This window comes from Musca domestica, unplaced genomic scaffold (assembly GCF_030504385.1).
Source record: "Musca domestica strain aabys unplaced genomic scaffold, Musca_domestica.polishedcontigs.V.1.1 9, whole genome shotgun sequence".
In the NCBI taxonomy this organism is placed as follows: Eukaryota; Metazoa; Arthropoda; class Insecta; order Diptera; family Muscidae; genus Musca; species Musca domestica.
Genome location: NW_026712435.1, coordinates 6,912,798 through 6,933,404, shown reverse-complemented (window position 1 = coordinate 6,933,404; position 20,607 = coordinate 6,912,798). Strand labels below are relative to the sequence as shown.

General features: G+C 33.3%; 1 protein-coding gene across 4 annotated transcripts in view; it reads left to right on the top strand.

The window, feature by feature from the left end:
- Positions 1-11,171, top strand: part of LOC101899641 (uncharacterized) — a 32,081-nt gene extending 20,910 nt beyond the window's left edge. For all 4 annotated transcript variants that reach the window (XM_005185385.4, XM_011295005.3, XM_020037426.2 and 1 more), the window contains 4 exons: positions 2,882-3,202; positions 10,325-10,485; positions 10,545-10,667; positions 10,733-11,171. In XM_005185385.4, coding sequence (XP_005185442.1) covers positions 3,157-3,202; positions 10,325-10,485; positions 10,545-10,667; positions 10,733-10,798 — 396 coding nt within the window. In that variant the 5' untranslated portion in view covers positions 2,882-3,156 and the 3' untranslated portion in view covers positions 10,799-11,171. The remainder of the gene's footprint in view (positions 1-2,881; positions 3,203-10,324; positions 10,486-10,544; positions 10,668-10,732) is intronic.
- Positions 11,172-20,607: the final 9,436 nt, after the last annotated feature.

Here is a 20,607-nt window from a genome sequence, read left to right as displayed (position 1 = left end):
ATCGACCGAAAATATATATGGAAGCTACATCCAAATCTGAACCGATTTCAATATAATTTTGCAAGTATAATTTTGTTTGAAATTCCGTTGCTCATTCCAAATTTGGAGGCGGTATCTGTAATCGATCAATAGATATGTGCATATAAAATCTAAATTTTTGGGAGGTACCTCCGATTCTGATGCTATATCTCCAGATTCAAGTGTAATTTCAAAAATTTATATAGCCTATGTTACCTTCAGGCAATGTTGTAGTATACTTCGACATTTTCAGAAAAATCTGTTCAGCGGTTTTCGAGTCCATAAATTACAAACAAACATACAAACATTTTCCTCTTTTATAGATATAGAAGATAATCCAATTCCCGTCTGAGCTTTCACACACAAAAATAGATTCATGTCAAAATGAAATATGGCAAGAGTTTTTTTTTTATTGTTTTATTTATTTATCTATTTATTTATTTTTTATTTATTTATTTATTTTATTTATTTTATTTATTTATTTACTAGCTGGCCCGGTCCGCGTTGCCGGCCCGTAGTTTTTGTCTATTATGCATATTTGTCAAAGCATAATTATTCACAGATATGACTGATATAAGTGTTCCCGTACTGGTCGATTAAAAGTCTTTTAAAATACCTGTACCCATATTTAAGCCGTGGGCTTCAAAGGTGTGGATGTGCTATACAAATCTATTAAAAAGTATATATCAATCTTATCCCCATGTAAGGGATCAAATTAATTTTTAGTATGGTAAAAATCGTAGCAAAATCTTCCAGTGAAATGAGCAGTAATTTGGAATTTGCTGTATTTTGTACACCTCATAATTGAGCGCTGAATGAATTAAGAATAGCCAAAGTTAATTACTTTTTTAAGCCATTAGCACCTCAGATTGTCCATTAGCGTTCTTAACCTAACCATGTCGGTCTGTTTGTCCGCCAAAAAGTGGACTTAAGGCGGTACTATTATATGGAAAAAATTCTAAAATTTGTATATATGTTCATATTTTGTGTAAGATTTTCACACCCCAAATACACATTTTTAGCCAAATCCTTTGAAATATGGTAAAATCAGGAGATACTTTTACATGGGCACTACTCCGAGACATCGACCTACATTGAAAACATTCTTCTAGCCCTTATAATCCAATATGACAAATAGAGACCAAATCAAAAATTTAACAGAACAACATGGCATGTCAAACTGAAAAACATTCCGCGTGATTTAAATGAGTAAAAATAGTTTTATCCACCATATTATCATATAGATGTATTTCCCAAATCTACGTTTCCAACCAATATTCTCTTGAGAGTTACAAATTCAATAGAATACAAAATTTTCTTTTCTGACCACACATTATATGTGAAAGTGGACTTGGGGATACTCCAATGTGGGGACTTTACTTAAATAAATTCCTATGTGGCAATTATCTGTATGATGGTTCCCTAACCCCTTAGAGACAAAGATGCCAAATAAGGGCCAAAATATGAAAAAAGTGGCCAAGACCCCAAAAATAGCTTAAATCATATGATGGTTATCTATATATATAAATGTAAGTTGTGTTAGTTACTACGCTTATTACTTAAGAACCGCTGGACTGATTTTAAAGATCCACACAAATTCGGAGTTGTCTCTTCTCCGAAAAGGATAATATCCAAAAAAATCGCGTAAAAATGTGATATATTAACATTTTCATTTTGACTTTTCAAATAAATATAAAATCGGGTTGTACCCTTATCCGTGAGTTATGATCGATATCATGACCTGCAAAAGTGATTTAAGGTATCTTGAATGTTTGGGAAGAATTCCTGGAAGGATAGAAATCCTTTTCTTACTAAAAGTCCCATTCGCTCTATTATTTTGCACCCTTTAAATTTGGTATTTTACTGACTGTACTTCCAAAGAATTTTGCATTTTGAGCTCTCATTGGACGGATTATTGTCACATGAAAGAAGTAGGTCCACGCTTTGAAATGAGCTCCATTAGGCTTTTTCTGTCATTTTTGGTTGTTTAAATGTGTTCGCAAATACAAATTAAAAAAATGACAAAAGAAGAATAGCAAATTGAAAAAATCTTCAACTTGTTCGCTGATTTATTACAGCAAATGTTTAAAGACCCTTACTATTATTTTAAAATTCGATTCCACTGAAAATCTTTTCGATTTTTTCCCGATTTGAGAATTTTTGCAATGAGATCTCTTTTTCGTGATTTTTTAGCGAATTTGAAAAAGTAATTATCTTTTAATTAATAATTATCTTTCTTTTGGTGTGACCGCGTTAAATTATTTCGATATCATCTATTCCGTTTCGCCACCATATAATTCGGTATTACACTTCCATGTAACCCGCCATCAATTTCAGTTCTCAAGAAATCAAGTCAATTAAATAAATTGGTTTTAATATTCGAATTCAAAAACAAAAAATAAAAAACACTACAAATGTAAATTAGAAAAAAGCCAGTCAGAATAGAAAAAAATCATTCAAAATAAAACATTACTATTGTACATTTCAAAAGTCAAAATGAAAATGTTAATATATCACATTTTTACGCGATTTTTTTGGATATTATCCTTTTCGGAGAGGAGACAACTCCGAATTTGTGTGGATCTTTAAAATCAGTCCAGCGGTTCTTAAGTTATAAGCGTAGTAACTAACACAACTTACATTTATATATATAGATTTATTTTTTTTTTGAATCAAATTGACAAATTTTATAAACTACTTAAACTCTGATAAAATATTCGGCAAAATTGAAAAGCGACTTAGTCCCACAATTTCATGAAATTACTCGTGTTTCGAATAGAGCTAACAAACTATGCTAGATAGCATTAATTGACAATCGTAAAGCCCTAAAAAACTCATTTCACACATTTACATTTCATTACAGGTACACGATTGAAGACGAAAATGTCACTCTCTCCCTTGTAATAAAGGCGCACTACTGTAATTGGCAACAAACGCACCGAATTTGCCCACCATTAAGACCTGCAACCATTCAATGGCTTATACGACGTCGACCAAGGCGACCCTGAATTGACAAAACATCAGTGAGAGTGAGTGACATACAAAAGCCCAGAAAGCGAAATAAATAAACGCGCGCACGCGTACAAACCAAATAAATAGTGACGAAGGCCTGTGCAGTGAAAAGATCTATGGACTAAAATGGATTACAGTTATCGACTTTTATGGCTCTTTTGCATTTCATTTGGTAAGTGAACGTTGTCCGTTGAGCACAACCACTCATACATGTTATTCACCCACCTCATCACGTACAATTTAAGTGCTAACCATATGTACATATATGTGCGTCTGTATGTATGTACGAAGGTAGTACATACACAAGTAGGTATGTGTTTCTGCATATATGTATAAATATATACAAAATGTGTTGCATGGCACTAATGAACGCGATCTACTAACCTAAAAACATAAATCGAAGCGGACGAACGTTCCAATTTATAGTCAAACATGTACATAACTTTTTATGTGCAACTACGAAAAAGCACCAACACTTACAGAAGCCCCATTGGAAACTCTAATATTCATATTTTCACATTGACAAGTTCTTTTTAGAAAGGAACAAATATTAAATTTATAAAATGAAGACTACTTAGAAAGTACTGAGCCTCAATTCTTCTTCTATGAAAATGTGAAATGAAAACTTTTATAATGGAAAGAAATGTCAAATGAAAAAAAAAACTATTAAGGAAATGTTTTTCATTTCATATTTTCACAGAACAAGAATCCAGCCCCTGGTCGATGTTGCCGATAGGGGAAATCCAACATTCCATGGTATCTAACATTCCTCGCTTATTTTACTTTAATTCAATTTTTGTGTTTATATTGCGAAATTAGGTCTTTAAAAAACTATGATCCTCAACGTTGGAGGAACCGAAAGGTGCGAAATTATGCAATATTTATACCCTACACCACAAGGTGGTCAGGGTATTATGTCTTTGTGCATTTGTTTGTAACAGGCAAAAGGAAACGAGATAGACCCATAGTTCCTTTTGATGATCTGCATAGAATCACATTCTGAGTCGATTTATGCATGTCCGTCCGTCCGTCTGTCCGTCCGTCCGTCTGTCCGTCCGTCCGTCTGTCCGTCTGTCCGTCCGTCCGTCTGTCCGTCCGTCCGTCTGTCCGTCTGTCCATGCGGGCCAGCTAGTAAATAAATAAATAAAATAAATAAAATAAATAAATAAATAAAAAATAAATAAATAGATAAATAAATAAAACAATAAAAAAAAAACTCTTGCCATATTTCATTTTGACATGAATCTATTTTTGTGTGTGAAAGCTCAGACGGGAATTGGATTATCTTCTATATCTATAAAAGAGGAAAATGTTTGTATGTTTGTTTGTAATTTATGGACTCGAAAACCGCTGAACAGATTTTTCTGAAAATGTCGAAGTATACTACAACATTGCCTGAAGGTAACATAGGCTATATAAATTTTTGAAATTACACTTGAATCTGGAGATATAGCATCAGAATCGGAGGTACCTCCCAAAAATTTAGATTTTATATGCACATATCTATTGATCGATTACAGATACCGCCTCCAAATTTGGAATGAGCAACGGAATTTCAAACAAAATTATACTTGCAAAATTATATTGAAATCGGTTCAGATTTGGATGTAGCTTCCATATATATTTTCGGTCGATTTCATGCCACCAAACACGTTATGTATCTCTAATTTCAATAAAATTTGGAATGTGTAACGGAAATTAAAACGAATATACATTTGTCAAATTATATTGAAATCGGTTTAGATTTGGATATAGCTCCCACATATATTTCTTCGGCTGATTTCAAGTATTTGATGCATTAAACACGCTGTGTACGCCACATTTCAATGAAATTTGGAATATGTGATGGAATATGTCTAAAAATGTGTTTGTTAAATTCTATATAAAATAAAGTTGTGTTAGTTACTACGCTTATAACTGATCGAACCGCTGATCTGATTTTAACGATACACACAAATTTGGAGTTCTATCGTCGCAAAAAAGGATACAATCAAAAAAAAAAATCGCGTAAAATGTGAAATTTGAAAATGTCCATTTTGACTTTTGAAGTGTAATGCACATTTGTAGTGTTTTTTAAAAGGTTCAGCTCACCCCGTTTTTTTATACCCTACACCACAAGGTGGTCAGGGTATTATGTCTTTGTGCATTTGTTTGTAACAGGCAAAAGGAAACGAGATAGACCCATAGTTCCTTTTGATGATCTGCATAGAATCACATTCTGAGTCGATTTATGCATGTCCGTCCGTCCGTCTGTCCGTCCGTCCGTCTGTCCGTCTGTCCATGTATTTTTGTAAACAAAGTACAGGTCGCATTTATTGCCCGATCCAGATGAAATTTTGCACAGATCATTTGTTTGGCCCAAGGACGAACCCTATTGAAATTGGAGATAATCGGTCAAAATTTAGATATAGCTCCCATATATATCTTCGTCCGATTTGCCTTTTATTGTGCACCAAACGTGTAATATCAGCCCGAATTGTATGGACTTTTGCACATACAACCAAATTAGGCCTGAAAATATGTATGCCAAATTTGATCGAAATCGGTTCAGATATAGCTATAGCTCCCATATATATTGTTCATCCGATTTGTTATTTTTGTCCATCGCCGCCGTAATATGCACTCTGCAACAACAATATTTAGGGAAATATATTAAATACAGCTCAGAAATACATTTGCAAAATTTTATCGAGATCGGTTCAGATTTGGACATAGCTTCCATATATAACTTCGGCCGATTTACCTTTTATTGTGCACCAAACGTCTAATATTTGTCCAAATGGGATGGAATTTGGCACATACGACCGAATTGGGTCTAGAAGCTAGTATGTCAAATTTGGTGAAGATCGGTTCAGATATAGCTATAGCTCCCATATATATTATTCATCCGATGTGTTGTATTTGTTACCCACAGCCGCAATATGCACTCCGTAACAACGATATTCAGGGAAATATATCAAATACAGCTCAGAAATATCTTTGCCAAATTTTATCGAGATCGGTTCAGATTTGGATATAGCTCCCATATATATATATTTATCCGATTTCAAATTAATTGTGCACCAAATGGTCAATACAAGTCCGAATTTAAAAGATACAAATGCTTCGGCTTGTTTAGTCCTTTGAACTTTAAATTATAATTATAATCATAGCGTGTATGATTGAATTCTCCCATAAAAACTTTTAATTGTTATGTGGAGCTCTACTAAATTAGCAAAGTGGTGTAGGGTATCATAAAGTCGGCCCCGCCCGACTTTTAGACTTTCTTTACTGGTTTTTTCTTATGTTTTTGTGGCAGGGATATTTGAACTCGATCGAAGATAGATAGATATTTAAATAAAGCACGGTAATGCTGAACGTATAAAAGTACTTTGGGATAAGGAGCGATAATAATGCACATTCTGTTCGGTTCCCGCAAAAATGGATTAACAGTTTAGATCCGTGACACTACCAGTCGGCTTGGCAGACGAACTTGAACTGAAATCACAATATTTTTTGTAATTCTTTCAAATTGGTGTTATAAATATTATAAATTAAGTGTTTGTTTTCTCTTTCGAGACGAGCTTAATGATCTGAAATTTGCAGTGAAAAGGAAAGCCAGATAGACACTATCACACACTCACCACTATGCGACGCGTTTCGCCGTTGGTTAAGCGGCTCATCAGGCATATTTTGATGTGGATGATGGCTTACAAGGGCCGTTCTCTGGAAAGTAGTATATATTTCGAACTTATTGCAAATTAGCATATGCGAATTATACACTAGAAACTCTCCAGGTTCGACTCAAGTTCTATTGGCAGATCTTTTTCACAGCAACGTTTTGTTTTTGTAGTGATGGATTTTTTGTCCACAACAACTACATTGCTTCCAATGCATACACTTGTTTTAGTGCTGCTTTAGGAAGACGGGTTAATGGCTCTGAACGTAGAGACGGCAACTTCTAGTTGGCTGCACACAGAAGATCTGCCAATAGAACTTGAGTCGAACCTGGAGAGTTTCTAGTGTATAATATATATATATATATATATATATATATATATATATATATATATATATATATATATATATATATATATATATATAAATAAATAAATAAAATTTACAGGTCTCTTCATGTGTTTGAATCGAGTAATTTAAAGACGAAAGACCTTTTCCCCGAGTTTTCGCAGCATTCTCCTCACCAAAAGGTCTGAATTTCTTTGCCGCTTTGTGATATCAGCCTGTTTTAATTACGATGCTTTCAGAGTCGGAATCGCAAACTATTGCCGAAGGCCGTGTCTATATTTACATACCATTCGACTTTTTATTCTCATCCAGGCTCAGTACCACTGGATGACAACTCCTAAGCAGGAACCCGCCATACACCAAAACTTTTCTGCTCTAACTTCTTTACCCGCAGTAACTGAATCATCTTCTTGAGAGTGGACCATTACTCCGTGCGATACAAAAAATAATAATAATATATATAATAATAGTTAATGAAAGTAGAGCTAACACGTCTCTCAGAGTAGAGTGGGGGTGAAACTGCCAAGTTTATTTTTTTAATAATATTCGAGTTTAGATTTCTTGGAATCCACATTTTTTATTTAGATACATAACTGTATTAGTATTGCAAGCAAATTATACGTCAGTGGAGTCATTAATGTTTCATTTTATGTCCTTTTCTTCAAAAGAATTCAAAACATCCATCAAGAAATTTTGCTATAGGTCTACACCATGCTATAGAATACATCAAAATTCACACCAGTCCACTATGCACACCAATTTTCACTATAATTTCCATATAATTATCTTAGAAATTTCTATATTAAATGTTTCAAAATTGAGTAGAAATCTTTGAATAAACTACATTTTTTGGAGATAGAGTCGAAAGAAAAAATATTCCAAATTTAATTCCATTATGACTTTCTGAACAAAAGAGATCTACAAATTATATATTGCTCTACGACATGTAATCAAATTTGCCTTTTCAAAGAAAACAAAAAAAAATCACTTTGATGAAATGTCAACACTAACTCGCTCAAAAGAAGTAGCTTGCTCGATTCACATCGTTTTTCTAATATTTGTGGTAGTATACATTTGAAACATGCGTGGGAATTATAGGATTATATTCTAGAGAAATTAAAAATGTTATATAGGCATTCATATCCATATATTTGTCGAGGATTTGTAAATTTCACGATGACTGTCACTTCTGCAATGGAAACATTGGCAAAATAATAAAAAAAAAGTATCATTCGGTAAATCGACTATTTTCCATCTATTCTCTTCAGCACTCCGTGGAGAGTACAACCCGTACTTTATTCGTAATCCGAGAAACACGAATTTTATTAATCTTCTCTCGAGTAGACTTTGAAGGACAATTTATTTAAAGTTTGTCTTTAAAGATCAAAATCCCAGAATAAACCGCTGAAAAATGTTGTTTAATCTTCATAATATCTGTCATATGGATTCTGTACTCAAATGGAAAATTAACTGACAATTTACTGCAATGAATTTAATGGTAATTTGGCAATTCTACCAGGGTTATAGCAACCAAGGCGCGATATTACTAGTCTTCATGCTCGTCCTAGCTGCAGCAAAATGATACTTTGAAGCAGAATTCAATCTTTCTATAATCAAGTTCACATCCCTCATTGGTCTGATAAGATAATTTCGAGGAATTACAACATTTTTATACCCTTCACCATACTATGGAGGGTATATTAACTTTGTCATTCCGTTTGTAACTCCTCGAAATACTCATGTCAGACCCAACAAAGTATATACATATATTCTTGATCAGCGTAAAATTCTAAGTCGATTTAGCCATGTCCGTTTGTCTGTTGTAATCACGCTATCTTTGCAACGAGTTGAGATGGAAGGCTAAAATTTTGCACACATGTTTATTTTTATAGTAGGCAGGTTAAGTTCGTAAATGGGCCATGTAGGTCCACGTTTTCATATAGCCCCCATATAACGGTACCTCCCGATATTCGATATTTTGACGATTGTAGCGACATTATTCACCGGAATTGTTTTAAAATTTTGCATTTGAAGTTCGTAAGGATACTACAGCCTAAGACAGAAAATTATCTGCGCAAGTCCACGTCTTTGTATAGCCCCCATAAAACGGTACCTCCCTATATTCGGTATTTTAATGATTTTAACGACATTATTCACCGGAATAGTTTCAAATTTGGTATTTGAAGTTCGTAATGGGAACTACAGTCTGTGACAGAAAATTGTTAACGCAGGTCCAGTTCTTCGTATAGGCCCCATATATCTGTACCTCCCTATATTCGGTATTTTGACGAGTTTAGGTACAAAACCCACCGAAATTGTTTGAGATGTCGTATTTGAAGTTCGTAATGGATGCTACAGCCTGTGACAGAAAATTGTCTATGCTGGTCCAGGTGTTCGCACAGCTCCGATATAACGGTACCTTCCTATATACGATATTTTGATGATTTTCGCTACCCTTTATTTCAAGTTTTGAATTTGAATATGGTAATGGCTTATGACAAACAATGCCTATGTAGGTCCACGTCGTATAGACCCCAATATAACGGCTATATTCGGTGTTTTTAAAATTGTAACAGAATTTTTTAAGGATTTTATTTTTTGAGGGTAGAGGGTATTCAAAGTTCGGCCCGACCGACCTTACTGCTTTTTAACTTGTTTCTTGATAACACTGTATTTTTTGATATGTGCGCCATATCTAGAGGAACTTGTAAATTAAATGTTGGCAAAGAGGACACCCCAAATCAAAATTTGTTTATCGCATGATTGTATGAGATTAAGTTTCTGTGGTTGTGTACAATAAATATTACCCAAAAACGCAATGCTGGGGAAAAAATATATTTGAAAATTTTCAACTTTGACAGTGGGTCTAGTGATTATTTGAATTGAAGTATTCAAATAAAAAATTGAAACTTAATGACAAAATGTAAATATTTGTTTGTAGGTCAACCGAATTAAATACTTTTGGATTTTTAGTCCTGACACATTGTAGGCTATTACGTTTTTGCACCTAACACAACCATTTTGGTAAGAGCCAAAGCCAAAGCAAACATTTGTAGCATCTATTTCAAGCTTTGTTAAACTTGACTTGTTTTCTTGTCGAGCTAATTGTGCACTGGTTCAATTCGAAAATATTACTTAAAAATAAATCGTAGTTGTGTAGTCCTCACCAAAAAAAACTTAATCGAAATTTATCATCCACTTATAGCATTAAATCCATCCCTGGGGAATTTCGAAAGAAATACAATTAGCATTACTTTTTAATTGTTTACATGCTTCTTTTATCTTTTAGGCACAATTTTGTTCTCCTTCGTGTCACTCCAGGATATCGCAAGTCCGGTTTTTCAAAACCACAAAACGAAAGAATGGACAAACTTAGATAACATCACATTTTCATTCGATTGTACGAAGCGTCCAGTCGGATTCTATGCAGATATGGAATACAACTGTCAGGTAAAGAACATCGTACCCGCTTCTTTACTTCAAACTATTACATTATTGTATTCTTCCAGATATTTCACATGTGCGACGAAGAGGGAAACCGTATCCCACACCTATGTGCCAATGAAACATCATTCAATCAGGAATATCGGATTTGTGATTGGGATTACAATTTTAACTGCACGGAATCTCCTGTAAGTCGCCAATAAAACAAATATCGATTTCACCACTCCAATAACACATTCCGTTCCCATTTCAGAAATGGTTTTACTTGAATGAACTCACTTATGCCACAGAACCCCCGGACGAAGACGAGGACTATTAAAGGGCCGCGTTGCCTTGGCCTTTGATAACTCAATGAAAATGTGTTCCTGACGCAGTACCCAGCAAGGGATGGCCCAAAGTAATACTCCAACGGGGTGAATATCCAAATCTGTAAACAAGTGTAAAAAACTTAATAACCGTCAATATAAATTGATGTATGTATAAATGTTGTATGTATTTAATGTGTGTAAGTTTATTTTATTTTGCATAGCTTTTGTAAATTTGTCACTATCGTATTTCTGTCCACCTACAACTGTAAATCGAAACTCAACTGTTGTGTAGTGTAATAATACCTTTCATGCAAATGAAAATGTTGTTGATATTTTAGCCAATAAATAGTGTGTTGAAAATGTTGTAAATTTATTAAATATAAATTATTTGTTTTCTTTTATTTACAATTCAGATGGTTGGTAGTTCAAAATGTAGCCCCGAACTTTTAATAACCGATAAAATACTGAGTAACTAGTAAATGTATGCATTTTATTTTGGATTTACTCTTACCGTGTTACTGAATATATAATTTAAACTAGTTGGTCGGACCCGAGTTGCTGGCCCGTCGTTTACGTTTGTAATGATTATTTTTGATTTTTATTTTGATTTCTTAATTATACGACATTTTACATTTTTAAGGACCTGTACCTAGTTCGAAAATGATTCCTTGCAACTAAAGTCAATCTAAAAATGTTTGTAAACTTTTCCAACCATTTCTCAAAAAGTCACAATATTTAACATACATCAAAAAATATACACTTGTCGTACTCCTAAGATGTTTGTTATTGAAATTAATTTCCTTCTGCCAACAAAGTTCCCCGTCAACATTTCAAAGAACGAAGGACCGTCCCATTCAGAGAAATAAGAAGCAGAATAGAGAAAATCGTTTATAATCCGAATGGGTAATTATTGTGTCGTCTTTAGCCTCTTTAATCTTCTGGCTAACTGAAAAATAACTGCTGGTACTGTTTTGGAGAGTAAAGACATATCGTGCCTAATTATGTGAACATAGGGGCTATAAATTGTCAACCGGTCGATTCAGTTATTGTGAAGTTCCAAAGACACTTTTCCTAACCGAATCAACTGTAAAATAGTATATGTGACTCCCAGTGATACCAAACGATTCTTTGCTTTTTAAACAAACTGCATGTTATTTAATACTAGCTGGCCCGATACGCGTTGCCGGTCCGTACTTTTAGTCTTTAATGCTTATTATAACCTTCGCCTTGGAAAAGGGGGTATATTAACTTTGTCATTCCACATTATTTGACGTAGAGCGTCAAAATTTAGCAGAACAAATTGTATTGTGTCTAGAATGGTTGCTATTGAAAATGAGATATAACGGTACCTGCCGATATTCGACATTTTTAAGATTTTTGCCACATTTTTCCACGGATTCGTCTAAAAATTGATATGTGCAGTTCAAAATGGGTTCTAGCCCGGTGGCAGAATATTGAATATATAGTTCCACGTTTCCCTATAGCGCACATAAAACGATACCCACTGATATTGGAAATGTTGATAATCCTAGTCACATTTACAAACATAATTTTTTCAAATTTGGTATTTTAGAAGATTTGATAGATGAGAATCCTTGAAGTACAAAATAGTCCATAGAGGTTCCCGCTTTGGTATGGCCCCATATAACTGCCTCATTCACTTTATGGTTTTTTATAAGATTGCATTGTCCAAACGGTCTTACTGGTATATAAGGTTTAAAGTGAAACACGCTTGAATTCGGATGCTTTTATTTAAAAATCTTTCCTTTAGCCTAAGGTGGGGGGTATTAAAAGTTCGGCCCGGCCGAACTTAATTTTTTTACTTGGTTTTAAAGTAAGATGGGAGTTAATTGTTTTGTCATTGAAATTGTGCATTAGTGTAATTTAATGACGATTAAACAAATGTTCGGTTCCGTGTAATTTCTTTCATGTTTCTGCCACAATTTCTGACTGAATGAGTCCCAGTTTGACATTTCGGATAGCCACACATTGGTTAGGAAAGTGGACTTGGGTGTACACTAATGTGGGGATCATACATAAATAAATGCCTACGTGGACAATTATCTGTAAGATGATTCTATACCCCAGAATAGCCTAAATACAATTTTTTAGGCAAATCAACTGATGAATGTGTCAAAACGATGATGGGCTCTACTCCGAAAATTGTAGAGAAAGAAAGAAAGATGCCAAAAAGACCCCGAAAATAGCTTACATCATAAGATGGTTATACAAAACGTGGTCAGTTTTTGCAAGATTGGTTTCTTCCCAAATTACCAATATTTGCCGAAATAAATATGAAAAAAGGTTAAAATTTAAAATATACTTGAAATCGGGTTGTACCCTTATCCGGGTGTTATGACCCATATCATGATTCAAGGTATCGTGAAAGTTTAGGAAGAATTTCTGAAAGGATATATATCCTTTTCTTATTTCTATTTTGCGCCCTTTATATTCGATATTTCACTAATTGCAGTCCCAATGAATTTTGCATTTTGAGTTCTCATTGGACGAATCATTGTCATGTGAAAGAAGTAGGTAGGTCCACGTTTTGATTATTATGGTTTGTTTAAATGTGTTCGCATCTTCTAGCTGAAGCACGATGTAGATCCTGGAGTTGAAAGCTAAATTTCAATTTCATTCAGAATTCAAAACAATAAAAAATGTACACATCTAAAAAGTTGTTAAATTGAAAAAATTTCATGCCAAAAAGATTTTTTCATTCATATTTTTATTGGCATATGTTTACGCATTTTTTGCCAAGATACTATTCCGAAATTGTATGAATTTTGAAAATCCGTCAAAACTTTCTTGAGTTATAAGCTAGTATCTAATAAAAAAAAAACTGAAAAAAAATCTTCAACTTGTTTGCTGTTTTTTACGAAGTTTGGTACTTACTATATTGTTTTTAAATTTGATTCCATTGAAAAAACTTTCTCTATTTTTCCCCCGATTTTAGAATATTTGCAATGCGATATTTTTATATATTTTTTGATTTTTTCAGCGATTTCCAAAATAATTTTAGTTTTATTTAATTCTTTGGTTTCTCTTCTATTGAGCTTACGATCTCGTCACTTGATTAAAAAATGATTTTGTCATAGAAGTTATTTTTAAAATAACTTCTGGGGAGAATATCCCAGACCAAAAACAAGAGAACTGATGAGGGTTGGTGGCTCTTTCCGAAAACTAGGTATTCCCTGCCTTACCCCCTGGTAAACATTACCATCGTTCTCCACTAATAAACAAACGTTGTTTTTATAAAAAACAACAATAACGGGATTAAGCCTGACCATCTTGCAACAACAAAATACTATGGTATCCCGAACAAACAAGCTAACACTGTTCGATTTTAAAAAAGTAATTATCTTTTAACTATGGTTTGACCACGTTAAATTATTTTGACATCATCTATACAAGTCCGACAACCCATAATTGTCGTCGCTTTATACTCCCAAAAAGACTACACATCATATTAGAATAAAAAAAACACTACAAATGTACATTCGGAAATAGTAAGTTAAAATGAAAAAAAAACATGCAAAAGAAAACAATACTGTTGTACATAATAAAAAATGTGAAATCTTTCATTTCTACGCGATTTTTTTGCCAAGAGACAATTCCGAGTTTGTCTGAATTGTTAAAATCAGATCATATTAGTGATCTACTAACCGATTACTATTCATTTAGAATTTAAAAACCGCTATATTGGGTCTTGCACAGTGTAATTACTCCCTATTGCGCATAGTCCCCCGTATATTGGTACCAGCGATTTAAAGTATATTGAAGATTGTGGAAGAATTTTCAGGAGGATATAATTACTTTTCCTACTAAAGTTTCAATTTGATCTGCTATTTTGTTTAGTCCATATATTGCAGTGACGCTTTATATTCGGAATTTCATTGACATCCGTCCCAAAGAATTTTGCATTTTTACGGACGGATTATTACTATATGAAAGAAAAAGGTTTAGGAGTTCGCATCTTACAGTAGAAGCGCGATGTAGGTCCTGAGATGTTAATTCTTGTCATGAAAGATCAGTATTTAACATTATATTGTGCTCTATTTTCTTTTCCAATATCTTTCATTCAGAATTAAAAAATAACAACTTTTTTACGTGATTTTTTTTTTGGATTTTATCCTTTTCTGTCCTTCCGAATTGGCTATCATTTTGAAATTCGATTCATTTGAAAAATTTTTACCGATTTAAAACTTTCTCTTTTCTATCACAAATTTTGCGCAGTTTAGAGAAAAATATTTGAGATCCCTTGTATATGGTTAGGGCTATATAATGGGCCTTAAAAAGTTTGACCTGGGAACCCTAAACCCTTTCAGGGTTTTGATCTACTAAGCGAATACTATTCACTTAGAATTTCCCAACGCCCAGATTGTGTGTTTCACAATGCCATTACTCGCTATTGCGCAAACACTCCCGTTTAATGTACCTATGATTTAAATAACTTGAATTTTTCGGAGTATTTCATTTATTTTATTACTAAATTTTCGATTCGATGTACCATTTTGTATAGTCCGCATAATGAATTCCTCTTTTTATTCGTAATTTTACTGATTGTAGTCCCAATGAATTTGAATTTCGAGTTCTCATTAGGCATATTACTGCCAAAAATATATACATTACAAAAAAAATTAACTAACATTTTTATTGGCGTATCTTTACGCGATATTTTGGACTTTATCCTTTCCAGGGCAAGAGACCATTCCGAAATAGTGTGAATTGTCAAAATCAGGCCAGCCGTTCTTGAGTTAAAGGCTTGGTAACCATCACTTAATTTGTTCATATAAAAAACACGATTGAATTCAATATGATAAGTCAAAATGGAAAAACGTATATTATTCTTGAATTTGTTCGCGGATTTGTTACAGAAAATGTTTAAGGTCCTTACGAAGTTAGTCAATAGACTGGGCTATCATTCGATTCCATTGACAATTTTGCCTTGTCATTTTCCTTATTTCTCATCGATTTTAAAATAGTAATTATTCTATCACTTAGGTGTGACCGCGTTAAATTATTTCAACATAATCTATTCAGTTCGCCACTACAAAATTCAGTACTACAATGCAATTTCCATTCTTAAAATGTCGTCAATAAAGTGAATCAAATTGAAAAAACCGTTTGAACACGCCATGGTAGAAGAATATAGGTAGACGCGTCGACTCAGCTGCTGGGACAATGAACTGTCAAACCAATTTTGGAATTGAAAATGTTGAATGAAAAATTATGTAAAGTATTTAAAAAAATGTTGAAAAACTATAATAGCCTCCGAATGACGAAGTATAAGAAAACATATAAAAATCTACTTATATTTGAAAAAACATTTAAATTTTTTTGACATATCAATGCTTCCAAGCGTTGATGCATTTACCTGTATTCTTCTGCCATGGAACACGCTATTATTTTTTTCATATCTCATCCTCTTCTGAATAACACGTATATTTCCACTTACCCAATAAATACATAAAATTTACAAACAACACTTTTGTCCGATGGTGCTTTATACTTCCCGAAAAATACTGCACATCATATTAGAATTCAAAAAGAAAAAAAAAACAAGTAAGCAAAGGCTATAGTCGTGCGGGGCCGAACATGTGATACCCTACAACACTACAATCAAAGACCTAAAATGGTAAAGACTAGACAAAATGCATTTTGAGCAAATGGTTTGTGTCTACAATACGGCTCATGACAGAGGAATGTTAATATAAAAAAACACAATTACAAACACGAATGAGAAATAAGAGTTTGAAAAATCCAAAAATGTGGCTTCAAAATTCTATTCCATAGACTTTCCCAGTTAATTGCATATTGCCTAAGCGGTTTAAATCGCCTAACATTGCTAACTATGTTGTTACGATATCATAACAACAGAGGTATTTTCACAGGGTTGCCATATCTTGACTCTGTCTTGTTCCATCTTTACACTTCTATGTCTTTGCTACAATATGCTAGAAGCCCCTTTATGTCCAAATCCATTTTGGAAGATTTCGCTTTTAATATGTCACGGATCACTGCCCAGATATTAACCCTATATTTACGAACTCCGTAGTGGTTTTAGTTGTTGCGGTCCACTTTACAGCTATATATAGTCCAATCGTCATCCAAAATGCTAGAATTCTTCCCTGTCCTTAAGTCTCTTCTCAGGCATTTTTTCCTGTTTCTAGTTCATTTGAATCCATATTTTGGATATCGCCCGTAAGTTATATTCAGCAATTCGGTAATATGGAAACAGTGGAATTTTTTCACACAAAAGTAGTGGTCCATTCTACCAGCTGTCCTTAACTCTTACTTCATACGAGATGTCACCTTTATAACGGCTGCAACATCAGGAACTTTTTTAGTTGTTGGTCGATTTCAACCCCTAAATATTTTGCGGACATCTTTGAAAACAATAGGCCTAGCCCTTCTGAGCCTAATCCTACCCTTTTCGTGAGGATCGGACGATAATTGCAATCTGTATATAATAACCCCAATCTGTGTTGTAAGGTGAAAAAATATTTAAAAAATATATACTTTAATATTATAAGTCAAATTGAAACAAGTAAGCAAAGGCTATAGTCATGCGGGGCCGACCATGTGATACCCTACAACACTACAATATATTAGAAGCTCCATTATGTCCAAATCCCTTTCGCTTTTGAAATTGTGTCACGGAGCACTGTCCAGATAAAACCCTTAGAAATTTGACCACTCCGTCGTGTTTTTAGTTGTTTTAATCCATCTTACAGCTAAATATAATCCAATGGTCATCCAGAATGCTAGACTTCTTCGCTGTCCTTAACAAAAAGGATACAAAATACACAAAAGCAAAAGGTCCATCTGTACCTCCAAATTTAGACTATCTATATGATTTGCTTATCTACAATATTTGGCTCTATTCGTCAACGAAATCAGCATAAATAAGCCAGAAGTTCGCCTTTTGTGTATTTCAGAAGATATCGCCTTGGCTTGGTTTCTATTCATGACCTTTATAACGGCTGCAAAATCAGAAACATTTTTAATTGTTGGGCCATTTCAACCGCTAAATATATTGCGAGCATCTTTGAAAACAATAGGCCTAGCACTTCTGAGCCTAACCCTACCCTCGTGAAAATTTTCGTGAGAATATTGCAATCTGTACAACCTGTGTTGTAAGCTGAAAAAATATTACAAAATATTCTTTTCAATATTATAAGTCAAATTAAAAAAATCGCATGCGACAAAAAAATATGAAAAATATGAAATATGAAAAAAATGTCACAAAATACTACAAAATCTATATTAACACCATTATTGGCATCTTTTTACGCGATTTTTTTAGATTTATTTCTTTTATGCCAAGAGGGCATTCTGAATTGACAAAATTTGTCAAAATCGGTCCAGCCATTCTTGAGGTATAAGCATTCTAACTAACATCCCCTTCCTTTGTATATGCACATTGTATATATTTCGCTATATATAACCGATATATTTGCTATCGGCATCTACTTAACGGTCAGAATTGACCTGTTCGTTTATTTGTGATTTCGCCGGGATTAAAAATATTCGCGGTTTAATGGAAAATTTCACTTTTATTTAACACATATGTTGTGGCCTATTTCACCCACTAAATATTACCCGATGACCATCAAAATTGGAAGGCTACTGCCCAGCCCTAAGCTCTAGCCCCATGCTAACTTCTCTGATTGGTCTATAATTGCGACCTGTAGAGCAACTGCAAAATTAGGATTTTTTCAGTTTTTGGTCCATTTCAACCCCTAAATATCATGCAATCATCTCCAAAAGAAATAGGGTTCTATTCTGACCCTAGCCCCACCTCCATTCTAAATTTCGTGAAGAATGGACCATAATTTTGACCTGTAGAGTGATTACAAATTAACATGGACAGACGGACGGACGGACATACATAGCTAGATCGACTCAGCTCGGCGAGCTAGGAAGATCCATATATACTTTCCTATGTGGGAAACCAATATTTCGAGGTGTTACATAATTTTTGGCCCAATCAAACCTATAATACCCCCAACACATAGTGTTGTAGGGTATAAAAACACTACAAATGTATATTCAAAACTAGTAAATCAAAGTGAAAAAAATCATGCAAAATAAAACATTACTATTGTACATTCTAAAAGTCAAAATGAAAATTTTCAAATCTATAATTTTTGCGTGAGACAATTCCGAATTTGTCTGAATCGTTAAAATCAGACCAGCGGATCTTGAGTTATAAGCGATTGGAATAAGCTAAGCCTACCTCATGATTGAGGGTATTTCAAACTTAACATGAACATGACATTAGTTCAATATAGTAATGCCTGTCACTAGCAGTTATACAGAAAAGTGATCCTAATACCAAATGTTACATTTCCAATTCTAACAGCCAAAAAATAAACAAGTAAAAAACATGAAATATATATATATATATATATATATATATATATATATATATATATATATAGATATATATAGCTATATATATATATATATATATATATATATATATATATATATATATATATATATATATATATATATATATATATATATATATATATATATATATATATATATATATATTATGTTTGTCATTCCGTTTGTAACACCTCGAAATATACATTTACATTATTCGCCGGAATTGGTTCAAATTTGGCATTTGAGGTTCGTAAAACATACTACAGCCTAAAAAAATTTTTAACGGATTTTATTTATTTATTTATTTTTTTTTTTTTTTTTTTTTTTTTTTTTTTTTTTTGAAAATTGCCAAATTCATTCCAAATGGTGGAGGGCATTTAACGTTCAGCCCGGCCGAACTTACTTTTTTACTTGTTTACTGTTACCCTTATACCACTGCAAAGGCTTTGTGGGTCAATGCTTCTTAATAAAATCATATTCCCACTGAAACGGTTTCAAAAATATGTGAAATCAGCCGAGAATATATATGGGAGCTATATCCAAATTTTAACCGATTTCTAATTAATTTGTCAAATTTATTATTGTATCCAAATTCAGCCACACATTCTGAATTTCCTTGGAATAGGACATGCATATGGTGTTTGGTACATAACATTCATGAGATCGGCCGAAAAATATGTATGGGAGATGTAACCGATTACAATATAATTTGGCAAATTTATTTCTGGACCAAATTTAGTCACTCATGCTGAATTTGATTGGAATCGGACATACACATCGTGTTTGGTGCATCAAATACATGAAATCGGGCGAAAATATATATGAGAGCTATATCCAAATCTGAACCAATTTCGATATAAAATGGCAAATATATTTTCTGATCAAATCTCATCAAATCAAATCGATCAATAGATATGTGCATATTAAATCCAATTTTTAAAGAGGTACCTCCGATTCTGATGCTATATTTCCAGTTCCGAATGGAATTTCAAAAATATATATAGCCAATGTTACTTTCAGGCGATGTTGTAGTTTACTTGGAAATTTTCAGGAAAATCTGTTAAGCGGTTTTCGAGTCCATAAATTACAAACAAACATACAAACAAACGTACAAACATTTTCCTTTTTTATAGATATAGAAGAAGAAAGAAGATAAATCCATTGTATACACAAAGATCAGAGATGAGAACCTGTTTTTAATTTACTGAAATTTGAAAAGGTAAATTATAGAAAATGCGGAGATAAAACCCATGGTAATATACACATTCCCATCTTTGCATTTTCTGTAACTAAGCTTGTCAAATACAATCGTTCATACATGGTAGAAGAATACAGGTATATGCATCAACGCTTGGGAACATTGATATGTCATAAAATTTTAAATGTCTTTTCAAATATAAGTAGATTTTTTTACGTTTTC